General features: G+C 40.2%; 1 protein-coding gene across 9 annotated transcripts in view; it reads left to right on the top strand.

Annotated features, from left to right (window-relative positions):
- Positions 1 to 27,306, top strand: part of vps13b (vacuolar protein sorting 13 homolog B) — a 942,410-nt gene that overhangs the window by 173,417 nt on the left and 741,687 nt on the right. For all 9 annotated transcript variants that reach the window (XM_080194714.1, XM_080194711.1, XM_080194717.1 and 6 more), the window contains exons 9-12: positions 2,706 to 2,801; positions 6,684 to 6,806; positions 10,647 to 10,784; positions 20,649 to 20,736. In XM_080194714.1, coding sequence (XP_080050840.1) covers positions 2,706 to 2,801; positions 6,684 to 6,806; positions 10,647 to 10,784; positions 20,649 to 20,736 — 445 coding nt within the window. The remainder of the gene's footprint in view (positions 1 to 2,705; positions 2,802 to 6,683; positions 6,807 to 10,646; positions 10,785 to 20,648; positions 20,737 to 27,306) is intronic.

Here is a 27,306-nt window from a genome sequence, read left to right as displayed (position 1 = left end):
CGCGGCCATCGCCTTCCTTAGACAGATGCTGCTGTCACGCTTTCATGGAACTTGGCAGCTCCCCGTCGGGGAATTGAACCCTGGTCTCCCGCGTGACAGGCGGGGATACTAACCATTACCCTAACAAGTAAGACACCAGTGGGGTGGCGATTTTCCTGTCCTGCACACCATGGGAATCGTATTGGACAGGACACAGACCATGAAAAAATCCATTGATCTCGGGTGGGATTTTCTGGTTTTTGGGCAAGTATGGCTGGAAAATCCTGCTCCAAGGCTCTTTGAGGAAGTTTTCATCTATGATCCTCGTCATAATAGTGAATTAGCCCCAGGATATGAGATTGGCAGTCGATGGTGCTAAAAACTGAAAAAAAGAAGTCACATTGAATGTGTTTACAAATGATTTAGTACAATTGTCACTTGACCCATTGACTATTTTCCTCAAGGGAGCAACAAAATCAAAACACTTCATGAAAAACATCAGAAAATAAAATAACTGAGTCAGATCACCAAGAAATCTCTTTATTTAAAGGCCACCGACATCTCTACTTTCTCAGGAGACTACGGAAATTTGTCACGTCTGCTACAACTCCACCAACTTCTACAGATGCACCATAGAAAGCATTCTTTCTGGTTGTATCACGGTTTGGTATGGCTACTGTTATGTCAAAGACTGCAAGAAACTACAAGGGTTGTGAACGAAGCCTAGCCCATTACGCAAACCAGCCTCCCATCCATTGACTCTGTCTACACTTCCCATTGCCTTGGAAAAGCAACCAGCATTATCAAGGACTCCATGACCCCGGATATACACTCTTCCACCACCTTCCGTCGGGAAAAAGATACAGAAGTCTGAGATCAAGTACCAACCGACTTGAGAACAGCTTCTTCCCTGCTGTCATCAGATTGTGAATGGACCTACTATATATTAAGTTGATCTTTCTCGACACCCTAACATGGCTGTAACACTACATTCTGCATTGTATCCTTTCCTTCTCTACGAACAGTATGCTTTGTATAGTGTGCAAGAAACAATACTTTTCACTCTATGCTAATACATGTGGCAATAATAAGTCAAATCAAAATTTTGGCTCATGAAGGAGGACCCTCTGATGTGGTCCATCATGGAATATTTAATGTTTCAATAAACATTGAAAATGTGCAGTGACACTAAAATTGTAGAGAGCGATTCTATGACGTGATATACCAGACATGTTGCCTTTGACACCAATGTTAAAATATACCGAGCACTCTCAAACATTGAGGACATGGGTATAAATGTAGATTTTTTGATCCTGAGGATTTTGAGAGTGACACTGAGGATGTAGAGAATGATCAGTAGAACTCATCCAGCAGAAATTGAAAGTAGCAGAAAATTAGTGCTAATCGTTTGATTTGCAACAATGACTGCCTGGGAAAAGAATCCTAGAACGGTAGCTTATGGAGTAGCTACTTTAAAATAATGCATTCATGCAAACTGCAACTATTTGGAACGGATTAAGTTTTTAACTTAATTTAGCTAAATTGAAATATAATATTGAGAACAAATTTCAGGACTTCTCAAATACATTTTTGAATTTATCTTGGCGTTTCATTCTGTTTTGATTTAACATGTTAAAGGATTCCAGCTATAATTGCATAATATTCACAATGTATGATTACCAAATCTCACATAATCGCACCAATTTTTAGATGGATTATTTAAAATTGTTCTAGTTGCTGAGTAACAATGTTCACAATTCATTTGCACATAGCCTGGGTCAGAAACAGTCAGGTTGCTGCACTAGGTTGCTGGGGCCATTCCAGGACAACATGATGCTAAATTAATCCTACTGTTGATTGAATAATGCTTGAAATTGTTCTTCTAGATTTTGAATTCCTTTAATCAATTAATTGCTTTCCTCTGAAGTAATTGCTGACAGATGAAGCTGGTTAGGTAATAAAGAGTGCAGGTTATGCATAACTCTTTACCTTACGGCATATTAACATAGCTACGAAAAGCCAACATGTGTAACATGAGTTACACAACATGAGTAGTTGAAATGGATTTGTAATGAGAGCTGTGGGTATTTCCATACTGTAGGAATGGATATTGCCTCCAATCATGACAGTGTAATTGAGATAATTGTCAAGGGTAAGTTAACCATTGGTAATGGTTTGGAATCTGAATTCAATCTGACAGCTTTGAAAATTTCTTACTGATTGATTATGATGGTATTTTGTAGTTGGATGCCATTGGTTCTGAGATGTGATTGTTGAAATATTATAAATATTAATGTCCTATGTGAAAACTTTCCCAAGAAGATTTTGTGTTTGATTGGCTGGAGCACGTTTTTTTCCCTAATTTTTCACATCAATTGCAATAATTATTCAATAAGCTATAGACATAGGTTTGACAGTGATGAAGGTATTTGACGAGCAGATGTAAAGAAATTGTTAACATGAGAAGTTTAACATTAACCTTATGTTCAAAATACATGTCATTATCTCAATGTGATTAAACCGTAGTCAACAGCGAGCCTTATATCCTGATGTGGATAATAAGTTGCAGCTGTTTTTCTCCACCTGTTTCCTGTGTAATAACAGAATTTAGTTGGAAACTAAAAGATTAATTTGTCTGTAGCAGTTTTGTGTATTGAGATGACAGGTTATGACTACTTATTGATAAAATGTAACATTTGAACTGAGGCATTGTCGTTTTGTTACAGTTGACAGAAATGCAAATGGAGAGCAGCTATTACAGCCCTCAGAAAGTGAAATCCAAAGAAGTACTTTGCTGGGAACAAGAAGGGACTACTGTTGAGGTAATTTTCAACTTATTGCCCAGAGTAGTAATAGCACCTTCTCATTGATTTGTTAATTTACTATGATTAATATGCACATTGGAAAAATGTTTTATCTACTTGAAGCGATGCATGCGTAAAGACCTCTTGAGTTTTCTTGTAATTTTGTAAATTGAAATCCATGTCAAAGAATACAAATGCACTTTAACATGAATCATTGTCCTGATACTTTGTGGAAGCACTTTCATTATATCGACTGACAAATATATAGAAATGGCGACATGAAAATAAGCATGTGACAAGCAAGATCTATTGTTTCCATTACAAATATGTGTACTGATCACAATTGGCGGTGGCGTGTGTGAGAAATAGCCAAGACTTTAAGTCATTACTCTATTTAAGAGCAGATTGCCATTCGAAATTGAGATAAGATGTTAGAAAACTGGATTTAAGACTGCATTCAGATTGTTTATAGTTCTACAAGAGTTAAAATTCCATCATGGAGTAGAATTTGAAAACAAAAGAGCTACAGTCATTCTTAGTATATTTCTGTTTGAAAGGAAAACATCGGTTTGCACGTTAATGAATTACTGCACATAAATGGAGCTTTGAGTTTTGCCTCTGTTTAAAATTCATATGGTATCTAGTTTCACAATTGTTCAGTTCAAACATTGGAAAAAGAAGTAACCAATATAACAGAATCCTATTGGTGAAAAGCTGTACTACTTAAACAGAATTTGGGCTTATTGTGAGAAATTCACCACTTCGGAGTCAGACTTGGAGGTTCAACAAACAGTTTTATTTGGACAAAGCTTTGGGAAAAGCGCTGGCACTCCGCAGTACAGGCAACCACCTTCTCAACTACACAGTGGTAGTTGAGCATCTTTTATACTTTTTAGATAATAGACAGTACGGACATTAGCCGTTAGCACGTCGTTACAAGTTGAGTAGACAGTATAGACAATCGACAATTAACACATTGTTATACACAGACAAGTACGGACATTGATAGAACATAAGAACATAAGAAATAGGAGCAGGAGTAGGCCATCCAGCCCTTCGAGCCTGTGAAGGCCAGCATCCCATTCGCCTTCCTGACCACCTGCTGCACCTGCAAGCTGGGTTTTTGCGACTCATGCACAAGGACCCCGAGGTCCCTCTGCACCGTCGCCTGTTGCAGTTTTTCGCCCTGTAAGTAATAGTCCTTCCTACCATTCTTCCTACCAAAGTGGACCACCTCACACTTGCCAACATTAAATTCCATTTGCCATTTCCTGGCCCATTCGCCCAGCCTATCTAGATCCTTCTGTAGACTCTCCATAGCTATCACATCATTGTACATAGAGTAGATACATTTATGCAGTTATGTCCTCTATCAATGGTTGATATGTCCCCAATGGCTTATATGTCCCCAATGGCTTGTTCTCACTCTCATTGTTCTGGGTCTGCTTTTATCTCAAGTTTAAGGTGCCTCAAGTCTGACCTGTTTTCTGCAGTAATTAAACACAGTAAGAAGTCTCACAACGCCAGGTTAAAGTCCAACAGGTTTATTTGGTAGCAAACACCACTAGCTTTCGGGGCTTTGCCCCTTCGTCAGTTGAGTGGGGAGTTCTGATCACAAACAGGGCATATACAGGCACACACTCAGTTTAAGAATGCTGATTAGAATGCAAGTCTTTACAGCTAATCAAGTCTTAAAGGTGCTGACAATGTGAGTGGAGATAGCATTAAGCATAGGTTAAAGAGATGTGTATTATCTCCAGACAGGACAGTAAGTGAGATGTTGCAAGCCCAGGCAAGTTATGGGTGTTACAAATAGTGTGACATAAACCCAAGATCCCGGTTGAGGCTGTCCTCATGTGTGCGGAATTTGGCTATCAGTTTCTGCTCACCAACTCTACACTGTTGGATGTCGTGAAGGCCGCCTTGGAGAACGTTTACCTGAAGGTCAGAGGCCGAATACCCGTGACCACTGAAGTGTTCGCCAACAGGAAGAGATCAGTCTTGCCTAGTGATTGTTGAGCTTTCACTTACTGTCTTGTCTGGAGACAATACACATCTCTTTAACCTATGCTTAATGCTACCTCCACTCACATTGTCTGCACCTTTAAGACTTGATTAGCTGTAAAGACTCGCATTCTAATCAGTATTCTGTAAATTGAGTGTGTGCCTTTGTATGCTCTGTTTGTGGTCAGAACTCCCCACTCGCCTGATGAAGGGGCAAAGCCCCGAAAACTAGTGGCGTTTGCTACCAAATAAACCTGTTGGACTTTAACCTGGTGTTGTGAGACTTCTTACTGTGTTTACCCCAGTTCAACGCCGGCATCTCCACATCGTAATTTAAACACCACAGGTTTTAACTCTTTGTGTAATGTTAGCGCCTCTTAATGTCCGTTCCCAGAGTCCATTTTGTGTGCCAAGTTATCATTTTATGTCCTTTACTTTGATTTCACTCCAACAGGCTTGTTTCCACTGGAGTTTAGAATAGTGAGGGGTAACTTGATTGGAGTATATAAAATCCCGAACAATATTGACAAGATGGAGGGTTGTACAACTTTGGAACTCTGCTTCTCCTTCCACTGCCTTCTGCGGCAGTGAATAATTTAAAGGCAGGAATAGATTGGGAATATGGAATTCAAAGTAAAAACAGATCAGCCGTGATCTTATTGAATGGCGGAGCAGGCTCACAGGAGCGATTTCTCTTATTTGGTATGCTTGTATGTAAAATTGCCTGTCGTTTTGCTTTATCAGTGCAGTATTCTTCAAAATCTTTCAGCAGTAAACTTAAAAACATACATCCAGTGAAAAACCACAGACTTGAATCAGTGTGTGGATATAAGTTTTTTTCTTTCCTTTTCCTTTTGGAAAATGTTGTACAGAAGTAAATATTTTTATTTTGTCTGTAGAAACTGGGATTGTGCCTAACCTTTTGCTAGGTGCCTGAAAATAAAGAAAGCTTTAGAATATTTTACAACGTCATAACTGGTTTGAGAATAGATCTTGTTGTAAATTTAGTTCTGTGGCATTGATTTGATCGAGTGCCAGTTGTCCCTGTTTTGGGACTGTCTTTCCAGGAATTATTTTTCAAAAGCGATGGTGATTAGTTCTGTCAGTTCACAACTTTCCACACCATCTAGTAACCTGGGTTCTGATGTTGAAACCTCTCATTGATATCATTCATTTTTGTATTAATTTATTTTTTACATTTATGACCTTCAATAAAAGGGGAGCTGAGTAGAAACCACAATGGAGAGCTTCATGGGTCATTTGTGAAATGTCCATGAATTTGTTGTTGAGTTGAGAAATAATTACTTTGACGGCAATTCCTAAATTATACTGTGAAATGATAACTTACAGTTGATTTATTTAAGTTCAGATAGAATCATAGAAACCCTACAGTGCGGAAGGATGCCATTCGGCCCACCGAGTATGCACTGACAGCAATCCCACTTAGGCCTTATCCCCACTACCCCACACATTTATCCCATGAATCCATCTAACCTACATATCCCAGGACACTAAGAGGCAATTTTACATGGCCGATCAATCTTAGCCACACACCTTTTGACTGTGGGAGAAAACTGGAGCACCTGAAGGAAAACCACGCAGACATGGGGAGAATGTGCAAACTCCACACAGACAGTGACCCAAGCCAGGAATCGAACCCAGGTCTTTGGAGCTGTGCGGCAGCAGTGCTTAGCACTGTGCCACCATGCTGCCCTGTTGTACAGCAAACTATTGTGATTTCTGCAGATTACTTTTATGTTTCACCTTCCGCTTATATTAAACACACTACTATTTTGTCAATCCGCATTATTGCTAATACGTTTTAGAAGAGGAAGCTAAGCATTTTTCATGTTTGTATATGCTGTAATTACAATAATGCATCCTGTTTTTGTTCAGGTGTTGATGATGGGAGAGCTTTTCTTTGATTGTCAAATGGGTTTCGTGGGCTGCAAGGCATTATGCCTTAAGGGAATAATGGGCGTGAAAGACTTTGAAGAAACTACAAACAGAAGTGAAACTGTAAGTAATGGACCCTTTCCTTTTGTTAAGACAACAATTACATTTATCTCGCATCTCGTATGCAATAAGGAAAAAACAATAGGAGGAAAGAGAAGGAGATGTTTAGAGAAGGAATTCCAGAGCTTAAGGTCAACTTGACTGAAGACTCTCAATGATGGGGTGAAGCAAAAGAGGATGAGGAAGAAGCTGTTTGAAAAAATAGGTGTTTCTTGGAGAGTTGTAGGATTGGAGGTGGTTCAGTAGATAAGGCAAGATCAAACAATGAAATGATGAGCGAAATGGTTCTTGATGAGCTTTAGATGTTGGAGAATGGTAGGCAGCCAAGACAGCGTTGGAATAATCAAGCTGAAAAGAGTGTTTCAACAGCCCATAGGCTTAGGTCGGGGTAGCGATGAGAGATGTTATGGAGGTTGAAATCGGTAGGATATGGGATTTGTCTCCAGGTCAGATATAAATCCAACGTCTTGAACAGTGGTCTTCAATCTCAGATTGTGGTGGTGAAGGTACATAGATTGTGGTGCAACTGAAGGCTTTCGGTCTTTCTGCCTTTTAATTGTCCTTTTAACTGGAGGAAATTGCTCGGAAGGGAAGTTGAGTGGTCAGCAATTTAGTGGGAATGGGGGGGAGCGGGGATCAGGAGAGCAGAATGTGGGCCTCAGTGGACTGAATGAGATGAGAGAGAAGCTAGACAAAGAATAGATTGAGAGCTAGGCTGGGGAGAATCTTGGAAGAAGATTGGCTTGTTGGGGCAGAGTGAAACTGGTGCTATTGATTTAGATCATGGTGATTTAAAAAAAAGTCCATTGGCTTCTGGCACTTATTTGAGGTGACAAAAAGGATTTCAGGAGACAATTGACAATGGAGAAAAGAAGCTAAGGGTTACCTTTGCTTTCTAGGATAATCTTGGAACTGAGTGATTTTTGGCAAGGAACTAGATCTGCTGTCACTTGATCTGATGGGAGAATTTTGTGGATGTAAATTTTATCACTTGTGTACATTTTTATGTTCTTTGGCATGGGCTAATGGAGATTTTATTTTCCTGAAGGAAGATTCTTATCTGAGTTAAAGATGTTTGGGAGAAATTTAGCACTACAGTTTTCTAGTGTAGTAGTCAGAAGCTATTAACTGAAACATGCAGAAAATTAAACAGAACTTTGATCTGACTTTAGAAATTTATTAAATTGAGCCACTTGGCAGTGTGTCACAGAGAATCCAATTTGTCACTTCACTGCAAGAGGGATGTTATATTTTTTCTTTTTTTCTCTGGTCCCTTTTATTTTCCTAGTTAATTTATATTGCACAAGTAATTCAGTGCTGATCTGTGCAAAAATACTGAGGCTGTGTTTGGGAGGAGACAGCTTGAGCACTCTGCTTGCTTTTCAGCCGTATGTCCTGTGCAGGAAATTGCAGGTTTGGCTCTAAATTTAACTAGATATACCTGGATATTAAATAACATGCCATTGTTATAACTGTCTCTCAATTAAGGGTTAAGGATGTAGAGTTTTGATTTCAGTTTAAAATGAATTAGGGTTGTTTAATTTTGGTTTGGTAAGCCTGTGTGTGTTTTTACAAACCATGTTTGAACACTTGACCCAGATGAGAGGCTCTTAGATGCAAGAAAACCCCGAGGTTGCTATGGAGAAAATTACTGAGATTGGAGCTATGTTCTAAAAGGAAAGTGAGTGGGTTTTGGTTTCCTTTAGCAAAATATAAATGTAAGGGAAGCTGACCTGGAGGCTGCAAACAACCAGTCTACTTTGTGTAACCAGATAATTCAGTTCAGTTTGTTTAGAGCGGAAAAGAGGGAATTCTAGAGAATTGGATAAGTCCAAGTAGTTCTGTAAAGAGAGAAGTCCAGCTGTGGAACAGGTGCCAGGGTAGTCGTATCAGTATATACCTGATGGGTTCTGTGGGTGACAGTTAATGATACCTATATTTGGACGAGGGGATCGTACTGGGAGGAAGACATCAGACTCAGCTGTGACCTGTGTACCAGACCCAGAGAAAAAAGAACTCCAGTGTATGAGTATGTTTAAAAGCCTATCAGAGTGTAAGCCACAATAAAAGGTTGAATTGGGCTAAGTCTGTTGGTTTGAGTTTAACATAGAATCTGGTATTGTTTAGATTCATTGGCCAGAAGTCTATCACCGCGCTCGAGTGAGGCCGTAAAATCCCACCCATTATTTTCTTTGGCTGTAATGGCTATAGATTTAGATATTATTGCTTGTGTTTGTTTTGTTCACATTTGTATAGTAAAGACTCTTTTGGTGTTTCAGTTTACTCTTGAAGTCCTGCCACTTATTTCTTTACCCTTGGTTTTTCCACACATTATATATTCATGAGGCGATTATGGTCAATTGCCAGACTTTAACAAATATCAGCCTTGTGCAGTATTTTCATAGCTAAGATCAGAGAACCATTGATTTGTACTCATGGATCCACGAACAGACTTTTGTCTTTGTTCTGTTAATATAACATTTAGACAATTCACCTGCTGGAAAAGCAACATGAATCCTGAAGGTAGATGGACACTAACATCGCTGAAAAATATTTCCTGCCCTCCACCCCCAACCCTGTCCTCTCTGCCTCCCTTGTATGTCCTTAGTTAACCAGTTTATTTCGCTGCTGTAAAAACACTTACTTGAGGAGAGGAGATACTATGCCAAGTTCCTTTCAACAAACATGAATGGAATCATGCTAAAAATAATCTTATCTTCTGTTACAAATGACCTAAATGAGCCATTTCAGAATCAGTTCTAACCTGATGAAATCTGCCAAAAGAGCTGACTTCAGACCAGAACAATAGGTAGCCTGTTTGAATGGGCAGGCATCGCTGCTGAATTTCTTGTGTCTTGTCCTTCTACACTAGTTGTTCCTTCCTCCAACCTTACTGTTTGCTGGTTACCCTTCAGTCACAGTAAAATGAAAAAAAAAATTGAAAGCTAAATAAAAACACACTCACTATTTTTTCCTCTTTTTCCTTTATTTTAATTTTATGGTGGTGACACAACTTTGAGGAGGTGAGAAAGATGCATTTTGGGTGTCAGAGGGCCTGCATACTTTTGTGTTTACTGAGTCGTGAGATTGGCCATGCTGAATTGCCCCTTAGTGTCTCAAGATGTGTAGGTTAGGGGGGTAAATACATGGGGTTACGGTGATGGGGCCTGGGTAAGATGTTCTGTTGAAGAGCCAGTGCAGACTCTTTGAGCCGAATGGCCTCCTCCTACACTGTAGGGATTCGATGATCTATGAAACTAGATTGCTGTGGTGGCTTTCATGAGTAGATAATGTGGAATTGCAGCAAGTTTTTAAAATTAGCAGGGAAGGTGAGGATGAAATGCCATTTGTTCAAAGTTAAAGGTGGAATGGTGCAAAATCGTGCAGTAACTTGTGGCCATTCACAGGTTAGTGCTTCGTCTTCACAAATTGTTGGGCACTTTATAAATTAATAACAACAAGTGACATTAAACTTGCAGTTTCTTTTTGTAAGCAAATCCTTGCTTCTGTGTTCTTCATGGCAAGAAAACAATTTTTTGGTGAAAGTTCTTAATTATTTGTATAATATTGATTCAATTTCATCTTCATGCGCATGTGACGCTAACTCTACTTTGCAAAATAGCTTGGTTGGGACAATTAAGCCAGTAAAGGGCAAATTGATGGAATGACGTTTTGGTGAATATGTGCAATGGTTCAAATGGTTAAAATTATAAACTTCCTTAAGCAATTCATTAATATGAATTCAAATTCATGCTAATATAATTAACAGAAAAAGTGCAGAGAAATCATTTTTGATTTCATTTTTAAATTAAAACTAATGATCGTGTAACTTTTTTTTTGAAGGAAGCCTGTTTCTTCAGTTGCGGTGAAAGTCTGAACAGCAAAGGATTAACATACCTCACCAATTCCCTGTTCGATTACCGAAGTCCAGAAAATAATGGAGTGAGGGCTGAGTTTATTTTGGATGCGGCCCAACACAAGGTCAGGTCATTACTAAAACTAATTAGTACACTGGGAGACTTTATTTTCCCAAGGTTCTATTTTAAAATATATCATGAAATATTTATAAGGTTTTGTGAAATCTTCAGAAATAAATGCTTTCAATATTTGCAGAGTTGGGTTACACAGGTTAACTGAAATTACTTAGCAGTATGGATCTAACGTGGAAATAGTAGAGGCAGACAATGTAGTCACTTGGCTCTGACTGTGTCAATTTGGATTTAGTTTGATTTATCGTAAAACCCCTACAGTGCAGAAGGAGGCCATTTGGCCAGTCGAGTCTGCACACTGACAACTATCCTACCTAGGGCCTAACCCTGTGTATTTACTTCACTAATCCCCCTGACACTAATGGGAAATCTAGTATGGCCAAATCATCCTAACCCGCACATCTTTGGACTGTGGGAGGAAACAAGGGGACCCGGGGGAAACCCACGCAAACACGGGGAGAAGGTACAAATTCCCAAGACAGTGACCTGAGGCTGGAATTGAACCCAGGTGCCTAGCGCAGTGAGGTAACAGTATTAACCACTATGCCAATGTGCCGCCCCGATTTGGTCTTGATGATAACGTTCCTCGGATTATAATGCCGACGGAAGAAAGTCATGGATGGCTGGGATAAGTAATAAATATTGTTGACTTAATTTATGTTAGTTGTACATATTGGGATAACTGATACCATTTCAACCGAACCTGAAGAGTTACACGGGGAATACATTGATTATAATGGTTGCTAATGTGAATTAAGTCAGGCAGTTAGCATCAGCTGGAAGTATTTGTTTGATATTCAAGATTTTAGGCACTATGTCTAACTGTTGTGCGCCAGAAGGTGTAGCAGTTGTGCTTAAGTGTGAACACCAATGATGGTGCATTGACAATGTTGTATCAATATGCAACTTCCTAGAGGAATAACTGCTTATAGAAAGTATGCTGGCATTGTCAATTACAGTAGTATGACAACTGTTCCATACTCAAGTTGATGACATGGCTGATTTTTGACATTCAAGTGAGGGACAAATCTGTGAAAGAACACATGAGAACAGGAATATGCTGTTCAGCCCCTTGAGCCTGTTCTGCACTTCAGTTAGATCGTGGCTGGTCTGCATGATTAGAAGAAAAAAAACTGGCCTGTTACAATAGCTTACATTATAGTTTAAAGATGTATGATTTTGTGTTCACCAAATTCTCACATTTTCTAGTTAAAAACAAGAACTTGACATAACAGATTTAGATAATTAGAAAGGAGATCAATTCGAAACTTTTACAGAGCTGGCTTATAAATTTATTGGTATAAAATTATTATTTGGTATGAAAATGAAGAGTCATTAATTAGCTAATATAACTCCATCTACTACAATTGCTTGTTTAGTGTATTAGGTGAGAACACAATGTATATCTCAGCAGTATTATTCATGAACGGGTATCATTGAGATACACAGCACGGATAGAAGCCATTCAGCCGTTTGTGTCTGTGCTCTGGTTTCCTCCCGAAGTCCAAAGGTGTGCAGGTTAGGTGGATTGGCCATGCTATATTGTCCCTTAGTGTCCAAAGATGTGCAGGATAGGGGAATCAGCAAGGTAAATACATGGGGTTATCGGGATAGGGCCCAGGTAAGATGCTGTGTAGGAGGTTTGGTGCAGATGGTCTTCTTCTGCATTGTCAAAATTCTATGTCCTTCCCTGCCCTAAATTTGTATCATACCGCCAGTGGGTTATCTTAAATATTTTATGCAAATCTTTAGGCTCATGAGCACTTCAAGAAATCCCGTGTTTTCTGTCCAAACATTTCTTAGGTTTGAGCTTGTACACAGTGGGGTTGAAATTTCACTAACTAATATTATTGTAATAATTACACTACTGAGGTGCCAGAAGTATTTTTATTGCTTTAAAACATGCATTTTAAGAAAGTTATTAAAAAAGTTTTTAATTTGATTTATTATTGTCACATGTATTAGCATACAGTGAAAAGTATTGTTTCTTGTGCACTGTATACAGACAGCATACTGTTCATAGAGAAGGAAACGAGAGTGCAGAACGTGGTGTTTCTGCCTTCCATTCCTAGTTAGTTTTACAAAATATCTCGGTGCAGATAAAGTTTTTATGCTCCACACAGACCTCCTACCTTCTTCATTTAACCCCATCAACATATCTTCCTTCCTCTCTCAAGCTTATCTAGCTTCTTAAATGTATTTATGCTATTCCTCTCAACTGGTTTGCCTGCAATATTCAATGTGGTAGTGAGTTCCACGTTCTAATCATCTGGGCAAAGACATTTTTGCTGAATTTTTTATTAGATTTGTTGGCAATGGACTTACTTGTTGCCCCTACTTTTTGTCTTTCGTCCTTAAGTGGAAATATCTTTTCTCCCGGATCCCTACTAAACCAAACTCTTCCATAATTTTAAAGACCGCTAACCAGCCACCCATGCCCTAGCCTGTTTAATTAAGTTTTTAAATTGACTATTTGAACTGTTCTTAAAAGTACAATTTTCTTGTTAATAAGTTATATTTCTTTTGTTATTCTTCCACTGATCTCCTGTTTATTCTGGAGTAGAGATGGTATCTGTTTTTGGAACTGTGCTCATGTTTCCACTGTTGTCGATACTGGCCATGATCTTTTTAATAAAAGCCTGGAATCTGGGTACTTCACCCAGATAAAACATTCTGAAATGTGGTAAAATAATTATATGTTCTATTCCAGGATATAGATGCAGCATTAGCAGTATTTCAGTTTTGAACATGCTCTTCTCTTGTTAACTGACAAAGACAAGTAGATACTCTGGTACAAAGCAAAGTACTGCAGATGTTGGAAAGCCAAAAGTAAAACAAAAAAAAATGAAATATTCAGTCGGCCTGGTGGCATCTGTGGAGGGAGGGTAAATGTGTCAGCTGGATGATGATTTGTCAGAATTGGGCTCAAGGTTTTTTTTCATTCATGTAATATGGGCATTGTGACTGGACCAGTATTTATTGCCATTCCCTAATTGCCCTTGAACTCAGTGGTTTTCTGGACCATTTCTGAGGGTGTTTTGGAGACTACCACATTGCTGTGGATCTGGAGTCATATGTAGGCCAGTTCAGATAAGGATGGCAGATTTCCTCCCCTAAAGGAAGGATAATACCATATGGGGTTTCATGACAATTGGCATGGTTATCATTAGACTTTTAATTCTAGAATTTTATTGGATTTAAATTTCACCATCTGTCGTGGTGGGATTTGAAACTGGGTCCTCAGAGCATTACCCTGGATCTGTGAATTGACAGTACTGTGACAATGCCACTGTGTCCTCTGATATCATCTAAAATCCTATTTTCCCCTTTCCACATATGCTGCCTGACCTGCTGTACATTACACTATTTTCAGTTTTAATGACACATCTTGCACATGAATCTGCGAGATACAGCAAATTTCATATTTTTGGATTGCACAATAAATGTCCTTTATTTAAAATTTATTATACTAGCAGGGTCCTGGACATATACAACAGATGTTTAATTTTTTAATTGTATAGTACATTGATTATAGCATTATACCTGAAATTCTGGTTTTTATAAATATCTGGTGTGTCCAAAGAACTTGATGTTATATTTTTAAATAACCCACCCAGTCACTGTAATGAATCTAGACTGACTTAAGTTTTGCAAACGTACAACATTCTTCTATTTGAATTTTTTTTTTGTCCTCCAATTACTAACTCAGACAGTGGAAATAACTTCTGGTGATTTACTTTGTCAACACTAATTTCTGATACGCTTATCAGATCTACTTTTAACCTTTCCTGTAATGAACAGAGTCCCGGTTTCTTTATCATCTCTCTAATTAACTGATGCTGCCCATTGGGAATTTGATGCAGTGAATTTCTTCTATCCCCTATTCACAGCTTTATTTTCCTTCCTAATGTAAAGTGACCACATTTGGATATGATGTTCCAGGGATAAGAAACTTCAGTAGGTGGATTGGAGATGTTAGGACCATTTTCCTTGGAAAGAGAAGGTTGAGAGGATATTTGATAAAGATATTTGAAAGCACGAGGGATCTTGACAGAGTAATCAGAAGAAAACATGTTTCTGTTGGCGGAAGGCTCAAGAGCCGGGGGCACAGATTTTTGGTAATTGGCAAAACTAGTGATGGAGACATAGGCAAAATCTTTTTCACACAGTGAAAAAGATTTGTATTTGGAATGCACTGCCTGAGAGTGTGGTGGACGCAGGGTCAACTGAGGCTTTCAACTGGGGTTTGGGTTATTGTGTGAAAAGGAAGAATGTGCAGAATTGAGGAGAAGGTGAGAGCTTTGCATCAGGTAAATTGCTTGAACAGAGAGCTAGCACAGACACAGCAAGCTAAATGGCCTCTTGTAGCAAATCTGTGATTCTGTTCTCACTGTAGCCTAACCAACAATTTGTGCACATTTATATCTAAATTCCAAGATTCCATAACTTATTTCACAGACTTAATTTGTCCTCCCACTTTTAAAGATATATGTATCAGTACCCTGGGCTTCTCTATTCATTTGAAACTTTACTCTCTTGTGTGCATGCCCTTTGCTTATTTTTCCTTCCAGAAAGGACCATCAGATGTCACCTGATGTCTACCTGCCTGAAGTTGCTTATAATCCTCTTCACACTTAACCATGCTTCTTTTTACGGTGTTATCCATATCATTTAAATTTATTGCATTAAATGCCATATATAATGGTCCCAGTAATGGCACTTGTGGAATGCGGCTTTTATAATCCTTCTGTCTGAAAGAAGCCATTAACCACTCTTCTCTGCCTTTGCGTGTTGTTAATTTCTTATTTAAGCTGCCGCACTTTTTTTTTAAGACCATGTGCTTATATACATCACTAAAATTCCTAAGACCCATATCAAACGCATTTATAAAATTCATATGCATCACATTTATTGCTTATTTATTCCTTTATCAGTATGCTCTTATTTCTCCAAAGAACTTAATTAAATCTGTCAGACATGTCTAGCCTTGTACAATCCATACAGGCTGTCCCATATCTTATTAGGTGAATATTAACTTGATGCTATGTTACAATTATTAAATCCTTTCTCTGTGTTAGACTGAGTGGTCTATAGTTATTGGCTTTATCTCTTTCTCTCTTCTTGGATTAACTGACAACTCAAGTATGACTTCTGGATCAAGGATTTTTCAAAAATTGTGGCCAGAGGCTCTTTTGTTTCCTCAACATTCCCATAATGCATGCAATTAGTTCCTTCTGCATTTTCCATTTAGAATTTTACAACAATTTTTCCTTAATCATAGACGTCCTATCTAATTGCCCTACGCCTTCCTCTTGCAGCTGTTGCCTTTCACGAGATTCTGTGAATCAGTGACAAGGTATTAATTTAGCACCTTTGCAGTTCATTGTTTAACAACTTAAACTTTTTCAAAGTGCGTGCACTGAATAATTTTTGTTTTTTGAAACTCATCTCCCTTATTTCTCAGATCACTTGGCTTGAAGTATGATTTCAGCTCATAGAATCATAGAAATATGGAAGGAGAACCTGGACTGTGGGGAAATAACAGGCATATAGCATTGAGATGGAGGATCAGCCATTATCATTTTGAATGATGGAGTAAACTTGAAGGGCCGAATGGTTTTCTCCTGTTCCTGGTTTCTCTTTTTAGTCCAATGTCAGGTTGTGTTCAAAAATGATGGTCATTTGGATCTTTTGGCTACTTAATGTGTGTCCTTCACTATTCAGAGTGGGGATGCTCTTGAGGGAAAGAGAACGGCAGATAGGGGCTATTCATCTGAGGGTGAGGGCAAAGATGAAGTGAGGGAGCGAAGCGATGTTCAATTGGAAAGCTCTGGACATGGTTTCATGGATGACTGTGACACCAAAGTTCTGTTGATCAGCTGCGATTTGAATAGTTTCTGAAGTCCCGGCTTCTGAGATGTGTGCGTACCATGTGTCCAAACCATTTTCCATGTGGAATGCGAGATTCTTGCCATCATCCTGTTCATTTATTGATAGTTGAAGCGTCCTGCCCTGCTTCAAACTGTTAAAGCACCCTAAAGAAGCTCAACATAATAAAATAACCCCTGCATGAGGAGCAGTGAGGTCAGGGTTTATTTACAAAATAATTGAAGGTTAACATGAACAAGCAACAGGAACAAGTCCACATGGTTACCTTGGTGACTACTGTGGAATTTTTTTGATGTGTTCCCTGGTGTTTCACTGCAGTGCCCCCCCATCACTTGCAGCTGAACTGGAGAGAGGCTACTGACTGAGACCTTGAATGGTCACCATTTTAGAATACTCCTCAGTAAGAGGAGCTTCTGTCCTCCTTCAGGTCGATGACGGTGTCAATTGCAGATGGACAGAGGCGATGCCGCCCCTGAAAGATGCTTCCTGATGGCGGCAGCTGATGCCCACCCTTCACCACAAGATTGGTTTGGTCCTCTCTATTGACCCCTGTCCACTTGCCTTATCTGCACAGGCTCCCAAACCTGCACCCTCCATCTGGACCAAAACAGTAAGTGCACAGTGCCCTTTCTGCATTATGTTAAGAACATAAGAACATAAGAAATAGGAGCAGGAGTAGGCCATCTGGCCCTTTGAGCCTGCCCCGCCATTCAATAAGATCATGGCTGATCTGTCGTGGCTCAGTTCCACATTCCCGCCCTCTCCCCATAACCCTTAATCCCCTCTCTTATCAAAAACCCATCAACCCGCGTCTTAAAAATATTTAGCGAGGTAGCCTCCACCACTTCAACGGGCAGAGAATTCCAGAGATTCACCACCCTTTGAGTGAAGAAGTTCTTCCTCAACTCCGTTCTAAACCGCGCCCCCTTTATCTTGAGGCTGTGCCCCCTAATCCTACTGTCCTTTCTGAGCGGGAAGAGTCTCTCCACCTCTATCCCATTCATCATCTTATACGTCTCAATGAGATCTCCCCTCATTCTTCTAAACTCTAACGAGTACAAGCCTAGTTTATTCAGCCTCTCCTCGTAGCTCAACCCCCTCAACTCCAGCATCAGCCTAGTAAACCTCCTCTGCACTCCCTCCAAGGCCAAAATATCCTTGCATAAGTACGGCGCCCAAAACTGCACACAGTCCCCGTTGGACCACTAGACAAACATCCATGCCTCCATCATTCAAATACGCTGCTTTGAGGCTTCATGGCACAAGAAAATGGATGCTGATGATTTACTCGCCCTGCCTGACCATTGAGGTCATTGAGCCCCTTCTGACATTGTGCCCATATGCGCCTCACCAGTTCAATGCTGCTGACCTCTTCAGCAATCTCCTCCCAGGTTACATGTTTCCCCTTCCCATCCACTGGCATTAGTAGCTCAGTGGAGTGAGTCCTCATTAAATCTAGGGCCTTGTGCGACCTTTTTCCTTTGCTTCTTCCCCTCGCTCCCTTGCCTCAGACATCTCTGGAGAGAAGCAATAATCAGAAACTCTTCAATGCTAAATGAGGAAATCTTGTTAATGTTCAAGTTGGATGCCACCATAGCAAGTCATGGACATTTCAGAGAAAGCTTGAACAGATGCAAGTTAGCTTAAAGGCTTGCAAGTATCTCCAGGTCACAAAAATGACATTCTGTGCAATTGGAACACATTTGCTGGGTCATCTAACCCTACACTGTGTGAGTGGCCCTTTTAAATGACTGGCCCGTGATCTCATTTATGGTCAAGGCCAAAAACCTCCGATGGCAGGCATCCACCCTCCTAGATTGATTGGACAGAATCCTCACTTCTGCTGGCCTTCAGCCCACCCTCCAATTTGATGCTTTATTCTGTGTTTTAGAATGGAAAACTTGGAAGTTGAAAAGCCATCCACTTCCGGGTGCTGATCCTGATTTTATTCATTACCCTATGCCTCAATGACTCCCCATTCCCTAAATTTTCAAGAGCTATGTCTGCCCCCTTCACTTTCAGCCGAAACCAAACTCTCACAAGTATCCTGCTTTATTTTAGCAAAAAACAGTTCACCCTGCTTTCCCAAAGCAGATAGAGTTCATATGTTTACAGCATGGAAATAGGCTCTTTGGCCTAACTTGTCCATGCCTCTTTTTTTAAACACCTAATCTAGTCCCAATTGCCCGCATTTGGCCCATATCCCCCTATACTCATCTTACCCATGTAACTATCTAAACGCTTTTTAAAAGACAAAATTGTACCCATCTCTACTACTATCTCGGAGCTTGTTCCAGCATTCACTCAGATGTACATTGTTTCTGTACGCCAAACACCATTTTTTTCTGTGAGATTCTGTGAAAAAGATATTAAAAATGCCATCCTCACTTCAATAGGTTTTTATTTGAGGTTTTCTCCCAATGGCAACCAGTTCACAAGTGAATATCTTCGAGTTAAGGTATTTATCCAAAATTCTCTGTATGAGTTAAAGGTGCAGTTCAGGACATAAACAATCTTGTAATGTTCAGCCCTCATGACAGCTTTCTTAAATATACGGTTTTATTCATCCTTTGAAATATAGTTTCAGGTTGAACTGAGCAACTAATGGTCTGCATCCAAAACTACACTGTACACTAAAAGGAGATGGATATGCATTTTATCTTGGAATAGTGTGGCAACTCCAAGCTTTAAAGTTATTAAATTTAAAGTTTCTTTATTAGTGTCACAAGTAGGCTTAGATTAACACAGTAATGAAGTCACTGTGAAAATCCCCGAGTTGCCACACTTCTGCACCTGTTCTAATACACAGAGTGAATTTAGCATGGCCAATGCAACTAACTGGCATGTCTTTCGGACTGTGGGAGGAAACTTGAGCACCCAATGGAAACCCACACAAACACCGGGAGTTTAGAAGGCTGAGGGGGTATCTTATAGAGACATATAAGATAATGAAGGGGATAGATAGGGTAGAGGTAGAGAGATTCTTCCCGCTTAGAAAGGATAGCAGGACTAGAGGGCACAGCCTCAAGATAAGGGGGGAGCAGTTTAGATCAGAGTTGAGGAGGAACTTCTTCACTCAAAGGGTGGTGAACCTCTGGAATTCTCTGCCCGTTGAAGTGGTGGAGGCTACCTTGCTAAATATATTTAAGTCATGGGTAGATAGGTTTCTGATAGACAAGGGAATTAAGGATTATGGGGAGAAAGCAGGCAAGTGGAACTGATCCACTTCAGATCAGCCATGATCTTATTGAATGGCGGGGCAGGCTCGAAGGGCTGGATGGCCTACTCCTGCTCCTATTTCTTATGTTCTTATACAGACTCCGCAGAGGCAGGGACCCAAGCTGGGAATGGAACCCGGGTCTCTGGCGCTGTGGGGTAATAGTGCTAACCACTATGCCACCGTGCCAGCAAAAAAATAAAAGAGGAGAATATATTTTAATCTCAATTACTGGTCACGAATATAAACTAGGTGTTTAAAAAAACTGATTTCTTAATTCGGTGTCTGCCAGCAGAGTTTGACGAACTAAAGCACACGAAGCAGAAGAAGTGTTGCTCGTACTTTGGGAATATTTAAGTGGATACTTTTGAATAAATTTGAAGATAATGTTAGAATTTGTTTTGCGCTCTAAATAGAAAAGCAATGTTTCAACAAATTGTTACAGTTACTAACATTTCAAGCTGCATTTGGAGACAAATTTGCTGTGACTTTATTGACTGTATAGGTAACTGAAATTAGGTATTAACTGGTGAAATGGTGACTCAAATTGTATAGCTCCCTTGTGCACAACCTGTATTATGTCACATTACTTGAACAGGAGAATGCTTTAGATAACCTCTGTTCTCTTTGCTTGATAAGCCTTTGTGTAAAAGGCTGTGCAAATACAAATAGACATTCACATATAGTGTTGTAATCTCTGAATTCTATCCTTTTGGAACTTAAGTTGTATTTGTCTTCCTTTGTTGGCAGGAGACATACACAGAGATAGCTGGTGTGCAGCGCTTTGGGGCCTTCTATATGGATTACCTGTATACAATGGAGTGCAGTAGTGGCAAAGGTATTGCTTTATTTTCTCTTTGATGTTTGCTTCCCTCCCCTTGAACTACACAAACAAGAGTTTCTTCATAGCCATCTGGTCCTTGACCTCTTGCCCTCTCTTCTACCTCAATCTGACCAGGATAGTCTGATGAGATTATATCTTCAAGATATAAATTAGGCGTATGTATTGAATATGGACTAAATTGCGAAGCTAAGCACTGGCTTTTTGGTCAGCTCACGTGCTCAGTGTTTCTATGAATGATGGTGCCCTGCCGTGCTTTTCTCTTTGTGAAAGTATGTAACCGTTTCTACAGATCTAGTAAAAAAAACGCCTCAGCAGTTAAATTGTACAATGCTCAGTATTTCATAAAAGTTGATCCTGTTCTTGTCAGAGTTTGTTATGCTAATTGAAGGTCTGTCATTAAGTCATCCAAATAGCAGTCTTATGACATCAATATTCAAAAAGAAAATAACTTGAGTTTGTTCTTGTGTTATTTCTAATGGTGAACAAATACCTTTTACATAATGAAAAAATCCCAGGATGTTGCACAGGACTATTATAAAACAAAGTTTGCTCCCAAGCCACATTGGGGGAAGGGACCATAACGTCCAAGCTCCCAGTGACGATTTGAAGGACAACTCAAAAATGCACTGGGAAATCCCCCTTGGAACACCCAAGGATTTGCAGGGCAATTGCCCAGAAGTGCAAACTTTCTTTGGGCTATTACCCTAAAACTGTGATGTAAAGTTTTACTTCGTAACTGTTTCTACAGATATAGTAAAACACACCTCTGCAGTTGAACTATAGAATGCTTAATATTTCATAAAAGTTGGTCCTTGTCAGAGTCTGTTACGCTATTTGAAGACCTGTCATTGAGCCATCCAAACAGCATCTGCAGATGCTTTTCCTTGTGTGACACAAATAGTTCCCCAGAAAAATTTAGAAGAATTAAAATGTCTTCTCACATTTGGGTGTCTACTGTAAAGACCCAGACTGATCCCAGCCCAAGTTTCAAATGTGGGAAACCAGCCAGGAGTGTTTGGAATAGTCAAGTCTAGAGGTAATGAAGGGATGCATGAGGATTTCAGTAGCAGATGAGCTGAGGCAGTGGCAAAATTAGATCATGTTCCCTAGGTAGAAATCAGCGGTTTTATTCATGACCCAAGCTTGTGGTTGAAAACTCACCTTGGATAAAAAAAAGACACCAAATTCAGAAACAGTCTTTCTTAATCTCAGATTATTTGTCAGGTATGGAGTTGGCAGCTCAGAAGTGGAATTTTGAGCACGAACCATATGCTTCGGCTTCAGTTTTCCCAATATTTATTGGGAAGAAATTTCTGCTCATCCAGTACTGGATGATGGATAAGCAGTCTGACATCAGCAATAGTGGAGGAGCTGACAGAGGTGATAGTGAGTGGGAGCTGAATGTCTTCAGTGTGTGAGACAAACACTGTGATTTAATGTTCTGAATGACAACATGCAGATGAGAATTACGAGAGGGCCAAGAAACAATCCTTGGGGACAAGAGCAAATTACTGCAGATGCTGGAATTTGAAACCAAAAGAGAAAATGCTGGAAAATATCAGCAGGTCTGGCAGCATCTGTAAGGCGAAAAAGAGCTGATGTTTCGAGTCCAGATGACCCTTTGTGAAAGCTCTTTGACAAAGGGTCATCTGGACTTGAAACGTTGGCTCTTCTCTCTCCTTACAAATCCTTGGGGACACCTGAGATAATGTGAGACCGCTGAGAGGAGCCATTGCAAGTGACATATGGACTGTAACTGTTCAAGAAGGTGGCTCACCACTACCTCTTCCAGGGCAATTAGGGATGGGCAATAAATGTTGGCCCAGCCAGTGATGCCCACATCATGGGAACAAATTAAAAAAAAGACTTCCAAAGAAGAATCATATGGACTCAATACGTTAACTCTATTTCTCTCTCCACAGATGCTGCCAGACTTGTTAAGTTTTTCCAGAACTTTTTGTTTTTACTTTATATTTAAAATAAAAATGATACTTTGACTTATAGTTACTAATGTGGCCTGGCTAGCCAAAAGAAAGAAAGGTTATGCAACCTGTAATTAAATCAGAGACTTGTCCTGCTGTGTTTTTGTTTGTTTTGTGTTTAATTAGAAGCACTCCATAATTACATTAGAACCACTGGGAAATGGATGTCAACTGAATTTGGAAATAATCCAAATGTGATGTGGGATGAGAATTTTATGGTGATTTTGTAGGAACTTTCACTGAAGTTGCATGGTTGATACTCCAATATAAATCTGGCTGCAGTGACGCACACAATCATAGAATCCCTACAGTGCAGAAGGAGGCTGTTTGGCCCATCGGGCCTGCACTGACAACAATGCCACCCAGGCCTTATTAGGGCATCATGGGTGGCAAGTGGTTAGCACTGCTGTCTCACAACACCAAGGACTTGGGTTCAGTTCCTGGCTTGGGTCACTGTCTGTGCGGACTTTGCAAATTCTCCCCATGTCTGCAATGGATTTCCCCCGGGTGCTCTGGTTTCCTCCCACAGTCCAAAAATGTACGGGTTAGGTAGATTGGCCATGATAAATTGCCCCTTAGTGTTAGGGGGATTAACAGGCTAAAAATATGGGGTTGCAGGGATAGGGCCTGAATGGGATTATGATTAGCGCAGACATGATGGGCCGAATGGCCCCCTTTTGCACTGTAGGGATTCTAACCAAGATGCCATCCCCGTAACCCCACATATTGACCCTACTAATCCCCCTTACGTCCCTGACAATATGGTGTGTTTAAAGATTTCTTGAACAGCGCAAGAGCTGTGCTGGAGATCGTGAGTTGCTTGGGCCATATGTACCAACAGTTTACTCAAATGACAGCCTAGTTTTGTGGGGTTTAGTGTATTTGAATAATTCTTTTTGCTCCAAGTACAGTCTAGTCTTTGTGGGACAGCTAGGCAAGTGGGTGGGGGTTGTCTCAAATCTGAATAGTTGCTCATAAAGTAGCCATGTGTATACTTAACTGTACAGGAGCAAATATTGTCAACTTAAATCTTTAAAAAGGACCGCTATTGGAGCTCACCTGGAGGAGTTCCCATGCAGAGGGCAGCACGGTGGCACAGTGGGTTAGCACTGCTGCCTCATAGCTCCAGGGACCTGGGTTCGATTCCTGGTTTGGGTCACTGTCTGTGCGGAGTCTGCATGTTCTCTCTGTGACTGCGTGGGTTTCCTCCGGGTGCCTGGGTTTCCTCCCACAGTTCAAAAGACGTGCTGGTTGGGTGTGTTGGCCATACTGAATTCTCTGTGTACCCGAATAGTGTGATGACTAGGGAATTTTCACAGTAACTTCATTGCAGCGTTAAGCGTATTTGTGACAATAATAAATAAAAAACAATAATGTAGGTCACTTTGACTTCTGCAGTAGAAAGAGGAGCAGAATGAAAAGGTTATAGTGCAAATCAAATGTATGTCTTCTTCAGTGGTCACTCGTTAATGAATATGATTGTCCACCCAAGGAGCTCCCTGTTACTGAACAGAGTTTCTGTGGGTCTCAATGTGGCTCAGCCCAATTCTAGAGCAGCATCTTTGGCCACACATTTGGCAAATGTTTCTGTGAGGTGGGTTCAGTCCTTGAATGGCTGGTATCCCTTTGTCAGTCTCCTTTTCCAGCTTTCTTCTTGCTGTTGTGACCTCAAAGAATTGTGCCTCTTCATTCAGAAGGTTCCTTCAGGCAGGTCTTTTCTGAGCAAGGACCTCCCAGACCTCCCATAACATCTATGTCACATTTTTTTGAGTTAAGCTTTCAGGGTGTCCCTTAATGTCCAAAGATGTATGGATCAGGTGGATTAGCCATGGTTCAGGCACGAGGTTACGGGGACAGGGTGGGACAGGTGGGGGGGTTGTATGTGGACCTGGGTAAGATATTCTTTCGTGGTGTCAGTGCAGACTCGATGGAACCGAATGTACTCCTTTCCTCAAGCCCTTTAACACACAAACTTAAGTTTTAACCATTCAAAATCAGCTTTTGTTTCAATTATTCAGGAATTTGTTCATAATTCCTTTACCGATATATGATATGATTTACATGTTGGAAATTTTTTAAGAAGCAGTATCATAGAGTCATAGAGGTTTTTGGCCCAACTTGTCAATGCCACTGTTTTTTTAAAACCCTTAAGCTAGTCCCAATTGCCCACATTTTGCCATATCCCTCTATACCCATCTTCTCCATGTAACTGCCTAAATGCTTTTCAAAAGACAAAATTGTACCTGCTTCTACTACTACCTCTAGCAGCTTGTTCCAGACACTCACCACCCTCTGTGTGAAAGAATTGCCCCTCTGGACACTTTTGTATCTCTGCCCTCGCACCTTCCTCTACCTTTGGGAAATTTATTTACTGTCTAGCTGATCTCATTATTTTATGGACCTCTATAAGATCACCCCCTTGACCTTCTACACCCCAGAGAAAAAAGTCCCACTCTACCCAGCCTCTCCTTATAACAAACCATCAAGTCCTGGTGGCATCCTGGTAAATCTTTTCTGCACTCTTTCTAGTTTAATAATATCCTTTCTATAATAGAGTGAGCAGAACTATACACAGTATGCTTGAACCAAGGCTATAATGAGGTTAGGGTGTGACAGTAGAACCAGAACATCAGTGAGCAGGTTATTGCTAAGCAAGTGCTACTTGATAGCACTATTGCTGACCCCTTCTGTTGCTTTACTGATGATCAAGAGTAGAATGATGGGGCAGTAATTGACTGGGTTGAATTTGTACTGTTTTTCCATAAGGCCAGATAGATGCCACTGTTGAGCCCTTCATTGAACCAGGGTCAATCCTCTAGCTTGGTTTTAATGGTGGAGTAGGGGATATGCCGGGCCATGAGGTTACTGATTGTGCTTAAGTAGAATTCTGCTGCTGTTGATGGCTAACAGCATCTCACGGGTGCCTGATTTTAAGTTGCGAGATCCATTGGAAGTCTATTCCCTTTAGCATGGTAGTACTGCCACACAATGCGATGGAAGATGGGATTTTGTCTCCACAAGGACTGTACGATGGTCACCCCTGCTGATACTATCATGGACAGATGCCTCTGTGGCAGGCAGGTTGATGAGGATGAGGTCAAACAGGTTTTTCCCTCTTGTTGGTTCCTCTCCAGCTGCTGCAGACTTTTCATGCAAGCACAGGGGAAACAACACATGCACTTTTACCTCCTCCCTCCTCACTGTTCAAAATCTCAGACAGTCCTTTCAGGTCAACAGCAATTGATGTGTATTTCTCTCAATCTAGTCTGTTTTGCTTGTTGCTCACAAGGTGATCTTTACTGGACTGGGGAGACCACTTGCATCTCTGTTCATTCTGCAGATGTGATCCTAAACTTCCACTTGGCTGTCATTTTAATTCTCCCAGTCTGAATTTTCTGCCCTTGGCCTCTTGTGTTCCTATGAAGCTCAGTGCAAGCTCGAGGAACAGCATCTCATCTTTTGACTTGGCATTTTATAGCCTTCCGGACTCTCGGTTTTAAATTGTAACCTCTGCCCCTTTTTCTTCGTTGGTTTGATTTTTCCAGCATTTTCTATTTTCCTTTCAGATTTGCAGCGTCAAGAGTATTTCGTTTTCGTCTAAATAGTAGAGAGTCTTTTTCCTCTTGATTTGAGAATGGTTGTATATTCATTTGTTCACCTGAAAGTGACGAGAGAAATGACATGTGAAATGTGTAAACAAGTTAAGCTGGAAAAATATTAATTAGTCGTTTTGAAAAGATAAATAATGTAGTAACACAACTAATTCAACGTATTTAGTCGATTCTTTTATTATCTGATGGGACAGCTGATGCCTGCTGTTCAAAGTAAACTTAAGGTTTGCCAGGAATTCTTGAGATGTAAAATCTAAAGGCCACAGTTGATCTACAAAAAAGCTTTTGGTGTGCTGTCCATTTTACACTCCATTGGGAAGAAAGATATTGGCATCAGACAAGCGAAAAATAGCTGAAGAACTCTTGTTTTTGAGGGAGAAGAGAGACCCTGTTGGTAATGTAATATTAATTGACAGATGGCACCAATTAAGTGTGAATGTGTTGAGATTACATTTAATGATATCAAGTGAAAAATCATCCGCGAAGTGTGGGAGGAGGCTCATGTTCAGCATAAAAGCTGACATGGACCTATTGGGCTGAATAGTATGGTTCTGGTTCTGCATTGTAAATACTTAGTAACTGAAGTGTCATTGGGAGAGTGAGAGCAGCCTTGTCCCAATAAATCAATAAGTCATAGGTTCAGGGCTAATGACATAGTTTGGTACTTCAGCACAGCAGTAAATGCTGTTTTGGAGCTGAGATGTTAGACTAATATCTCTGTCTAATAGAGTTAATGTAAAGGATTCCATGGCACTATTTGAAAAAGAGGAGGAGAGCTGTCTGAATGACCTAGCCAGCTTGTATTCTTTAATCAGCACCATGCAAAGCAGAGTAGGATCAAAAATCCAGCCCTGGTGTTAGTGCAAACTGGGCACAAGTGAATTGGCAATCTGTTTTACCCTCTGCCAGATTTTCTGTTCATGCTGATTCACGAGCATTGTATCTTGTCATTTGTCTCATGGATATTTATG

Source organism: Carcharhinus amblyrhynchos, chromosome 8, assembly GCF_965287045.1.
Source record: "Carcharhinus amblyrhynchos chromosome 8, sCarAmb.v2.hapA, whole genome shotgun sequence".
Taxonomy (NCBI): Eukaryota; Metazoa; Chordata; class Chondrichthyes; order Carcharhiniformes; family Carcharhinidae; genus Carcharhinus; species Carcharhinus amblyrhynchos.
This window is presented reverse-complemented; position numbering and strand designations above follow the sequence as displayed.